This window comes from Galeopterus variegatus, unplaced genomic scaffold (genome assembly GCF_000696425.1).
Source record: "Galeopterus variegatus unplaced genomic scaffold, G_variegatus-3.0.2 Scaffold356, whole genome shotgun sequence".
NCBI classification, from domain to species: domain Eukaryota; kingdom Metazoa; phylum Chordata; class Mammalia; order Dermoptera; family Cynocephalidae; genus Galeopterus; species Galeopterus variegatus.
In genome coordinates this window covers 10,229-15,601 of record NW_007726467.1, presented here as the reverse complement: position 1 = coordinate 15,601, position 5,373 = coordinate 10,229, and the positions used below count along the sequence as shown (strand labels likewise).

At 38.6% G+C, this 5,373-nt stretch overlaps 1 protein-coding gene across 1 annotated transcript in view; it reads left to right on the top strand.

Moving 5' to 3' along the window:
- Window positions 1-5,373, top strand: part of STARD7 (StAR-related lipid transfer (START) domain containing 7) — a 12,691-nt gene that overhangs the window by 3,009 nt on the left and 4,309 nt on the right. The window contains exon 2 of the mRNA XM_008567925.1: window positions 2,935-3,011. Within this exon, the coding sequence (XP_008566147.1) occupies window positions 2,935-3,011 (77 nt within the window). The remainder of the gene's footprint in view (window positions 1-2,934; window positions 3,012-5,373) is intronic.

The window sequence follows — 5,373 nt, the reverse complement described above, 5'->3', positions numbered from 1 at the left end:
TTTTTTTTTTTTTTTTTTGTCTTTTTTTTTTTCTCATGTCCGGCAACGGATCGCAACCCTCAGTGTTGCCCCCGTACCGGACCGGGGACCGGCAACGGGATTGCAACCCTCGGTGTTGCCCCCGCGCCTCGCTCAGCCAGTGAGCGGGAACCGGTCTGTATGTGGGATCCGAACCCTCGGGCGGGAGCGCCGCTGCGCTTCCCAAGCGGCGCACTTATCCAGTGCGCCACCGGGCCGGCCCTTTCTTTCTGTTTTTTTAACTAAATCTTTGTTTACTATAGATATAGATGCCAGTGGTTGCTGTTTTTAGCTGTTTCACTTTATAATGGCTTTGTTTTTCCATATCACTTTTGTTTGTTTTAGAGCTACGGACTGTGTTTCCAGTGTGGTTTTCTTGTTCTCATCAAGTTGTTTTTATTTCTTTTTTTTTTTCCCCCCATATATAGATGACCGGTAAGGGGATCTTAACCCTTGGCTTGGTGTTGTCAGCACCACGCTCAGCCAGTGAGCAAACCGGCCATCCCTATATGGGATCCTAACCCAGGGCCTTGGTGTTATCAGCACTGCACTCCCGAGTGAGCCATGGGCCGGCCCAAGTTGTTTTTATTTCTACCACCCATAATAGTACTTTCACTATGACAGGGACAGTGGTTCACCTCAGTCAGTGTAGTGTTTGACTCTTTTTTTTGATAGGCAAATGAATGTATTAATGACTTTTTTACTGGGGGTTTGCATGTGTACTTCTGTGCTATTTTTAGAGCAGCAGTTTTTCAAACCACAGATTGCTATCCATTAGTGGAAAACAAAATTAGGGGATTGTGATCAGTTTTAAAAAAAGAAAAAGAATAAGTAGAACAGAATAGAAACTGAATGTAAGCGTGTTTCATGAAACTTTGGTTACATAAGTATGAATGAATATGTGTATGAGAGAGAGGGAGGGAAAGAGAGAGCATACAGATGTGTGCGCTAGGTTGCAGTGTAAAGGGGATTATTTACATGGGTTGTGGCTAGAAATATTTGAAAGTCCCTTGTTTTAGAAGACAAAAAAGAAGTAAGATTGCTGTTGATGGCTGATTACCTTTTGGAAGGGGACACTGGGTCAGGCTGGGAGCAGTGTGGGAGGAAGACTTATGTCTTGCTTTATCCTCTCATATTGCCTTTGAAATTTGAACCATGGCCAAGGGTTACCTATTTGAAAAACAGTGACTTGAGTTCCAGCGTTGCTACCTTTAAAAACCATGAACACCAAACAGCTGAGGCACAGTTTAGCAAAGTATATTACATTTAGTAGGCACCCAATAAATATTTCTTTTAGCTGGGCTGAGAAAACAATAAGAATTATCAGTATAATTTTTTTAGTGTATTTGTGGCAAGCTCTTCTGAGAAAGGTAACTTGAATTGGTCCTTATAAAAAGACAGACTGGATAGATAGAGGAAAACAGGAAGGGCATTGGAGATAGAAGACATGATTCAAGCAAAAACAAAGATAGGAATGAGCCTTATATGTGCTCAGAGATTCACGTACTTAGAGAGGAAAGGTAGAGGTTAGGGAGGAGTGGTAAGTTACATTGACTGTGTTTAAAGGGTACTTGTAAACCAGCAGCCAAGTTTGGATTTGCCAGATGGAAAGTAGATTCTTGAGCCAAGGTATGGTGTTTCGTTTTACTTTTTATTACGGAAAAATTGAAATGCATACAAAAGATATATATATAAGTAGAATATTATAATGAACCTATGTATCTATCCCCAGCTCCAAGAATTATCAACTCATGGCCAAATTTGTTTCATCTGTTCCCTTTCCCATTTCTTTTCCCACTCCCCTGATTATTTCGAAGCAAATTCTTGCTTTAATTACAGAACACAATTCTTCTATAGATATTTTAGTGTTTATCTCAAAAAGGAATTTTTGAAAACATAACTTCAATGTCATAATCACACCTAAAACAATTGACAGTAATCCCTAATATCAAATATCTACTTGGTGTTCACATTTTCCTGATTGTCCTTGATTTTTTTTTTATAGTTGCCTTATTTGAATCAGGATCCAGGTAGATTCAAACATTGAAATTTGGTCATACTATCTTTTGAGTCTCTTGAAAGCAGTTAAATTTCCCTCCTCTTTTTCCTTGCATTTGTCATTGTTGAAGAAGCAGGACCTTTGTCCTGGATCTTGCTGACTGTATCCACATAGGGTCAACAGTGTCATTTAATATGGTCTTCTGTCCCCTGTATTTCCTGGATATTGGCAGTTAGATCAGAGGCTTGAACAGATTCAGGTTGTTTGGGCAAGACCACTTTATTAGGAGGTAAATAATGTCTGATTGTCCGTTTCTTTGTGAATGTTAGAAACTATTGATGATTATTGCTTAAATACATTAGGGGTTACAAAATGCTGATTTTGTAATTCCTTTATTCTTACTTTATTAGCTGAAATGCTTAGAGAAAATTTTCCTCAGCAACTGTTTGGTTTCCTACAGTTCATAGAGAAAAGGGAAATAAGAGAAATTCTTGATTTGATGCCTTTATTTACTATTTTTCAAATTAATAAGTTGGTTCCTTCATTTAGGAATCTTCCCATTAAGGTCTTTTTTGTTTTTATTTTTTTAAGAAATATCATTAGAAAGAGATTTAAACATATTTGGTTAGTTTTACTCCATTAAAGTTATTCTTATTGATGCTCAAATTGATCCCATTTTTGGCCACCGAGAGCCTCTTGTTTGCTCAAGTCCTTCTGACGTGACTCCAGGAGCTTTCTTGTTTTCTAGTGTTATAAGATGTTCCAGGTTCATCTTGTGTATTTTTAGCTCTAAACCTGGAAATTAGCATTTCTTTAGGGAGTGCTGGTTCCTTTTGGTGGAAAATGGCATGTAAACACCACAGTGTGGGGGGTCCTGAGGCATGGGACTGAGGGTCGCGCCTTCTGCCTGCAACCAGGCAAGGAGCACACCAAAAACACCACTTTCACGCAGGTGGCTACCACAGACACCACCATAGCCACGGCTGCCACAGAAGTGGCTTGATGCCACAGCAGTAACCACAGCCATCATCCAGGTGGCCCTTGAGACACTCAACTGCATTAGATACAAAGAGAGTCACCAGCGGAGACCAGAAAAAGAAGAGGATGTCTCTCTCCACAAAGCCCACTCCAGAGTGACAGAAGAAGCATCTGCTCTACAATAATAGTGGGGGAACCTGAACACCCCTCTGTCAGCATTGGACAGATCATCTAGGGAACAGATCAACAGAGAAACTGTTAGTCTTTGCAGAAGGAGAGAAGAAATCTATGGTTATTACAGGTGGGAAGGGGGTTGGGGAGAGATTGGATGAGGGGCATAAAGAATAAGTATGATTTGTAATAATGAATATGCTAGTAATATTGATTTGATCCACTTATGTTGTACACAGGTGATGGTAGTTAAAGTCATACCCCCAAAATATGTATAATTAATTATGCTTCAATAGAAAAAGTAAAATAGAGATCATGGTAAAAAAGAAAAAAAAAAAAACACACAATTTGGCTGCTAAAGTACTAGGAGTACTCAGCTACTAAGAGTACTCATAGCTACTAGGTGGTTTATTGTTTTTAGGCCTTTTCATTAGAACTAAGTAATAAGTTTTACATGTATGTTTATTTTTAAGATAAAACAAATCCTAAGTGTATAATAATACTTTTAATTCAAATTCAGAAAGTTTTTATTTATATCTTGTATCACTTATCTTTCCATATGCTGTAAAACTCAATTTCCAGGAACCCCAACATAACTATCTACACTTTTGCTTTTTTTTTTTTTTTCTGGCAGCTGGCCGGTATGGGGATCTGAACCCATGACTACTGGTGTTACAAGGATGTGCTCTAACCAACTGAGCTAACCGGCCAGCCCTACTCTTTTGCTTCAACCCGAAGTACACAACAGCCTCAGAATAACATTACCAACAAGACCACCAATGATATGAAAAATAAAAATTTGTATGTCTTTTGTCATTAGGATGTGTACACTGTGTACAAAATACTTAAAGTCACTTGAAGTAAGTCCTGTTTGTAGTTTTTCCTAACAACTCAGTCACAGTTAGGTTCCATATTTTCTACTTTACTTTTGATTTTTAGGTAGTGCTTTTGAAATTTAATTTTGTTTTATTGTGTCATGAAAAGTACTTGTTTTCAAAGTCTAATGGATAAAATAAGGAATATTCAGAGTACTTTAGGTTAAATCTATGTTTCTTCCACCCATTTCCTTCTTTCTTCCTACAGGTAACCATTGTTTTCATTCTGGGCTTCCTTTTTTAAATACAGTTCGAGCATCCCTAATCCAAAATCCCAAGGGCTCCAAGATCTGAAACTTTGAGCACTGACTTGACACCCAAAGGAAATGCTCATTGGAGCATTTTGAATTTCAGATTTTTGGACTAGTGGAAGCTCAACTGGTTAAGTATCTGCAAATATTCCAAAATCTGACACCCTCCTGTTCTCTAGCATTTTGGATAAGAAATACTCAACCTGTATAATGAGTACAGGGTGAGAATTCAGATCTCTTGACTTCCCGGTCTAACTGTTTTGTGGATAAAATTATTTGAAGTCTTTTACATGTATTAATTCATTTAGTCTTATAACCAACCTTTGTGCTGGGTTCTATTACTTCTATTTTACAGGCTTTACCTGTCCTTCCTCTTGCACATTATTCAGTCTTTGTCTCTATTGCAGCACCTTTTTATCCTATTAATCAGCAGCTCCTGAGGGCTAAGACTGGAGCAGATTTGTTTCCTCCACAGCACCTACCACAATGCCAGATACATAGCAGACATTCAAATATGTGTTGAGTAAATGAATAAAAGATTACACGGTTCACTTGGGGGAAAAGAAGGTGGACTTTGCTGTGAAAGCACAGGAGTGTAAAGTCTTAGCTCTGCCACCTGTAGTTATGACCAGTCTGCCTTTTAAAAAGTGCAGAACAAAAGTAGTTATCTTTTATCCCTTTGGATTGAGCATAATTGGCTTCGACTTCTATGATTAGGACACCTGTAAATCTCCTTAATTCTTTGTCCTTTGCTGTATCAGACAGTGAGAGGGCTGAGCCAGAAAGATAGTGGGTGTGTGGGTCCTGTAGTCAGAATTCTGAGTTCTTGCACTGAATATGTGGGTGACCTTGGGCAAAGTTGCTTCACCTCTTTGTGTTCAGTTTCCTCATCTATAAAATAAGGAATGATCGTGTCTACATTATAGGATTGTCATGAGGAGTTGAAGCAGTTTTGGGCACATAGTAAGCATTATATAAATGTCTGCTGTTAACTATTACTATTAGTAACAGTAGGGTTAAGACCATTTTGATAAAGAGTAAGGTCTTAAAACTGTAAACATTTGGGGCCGGCCCGGTGGCG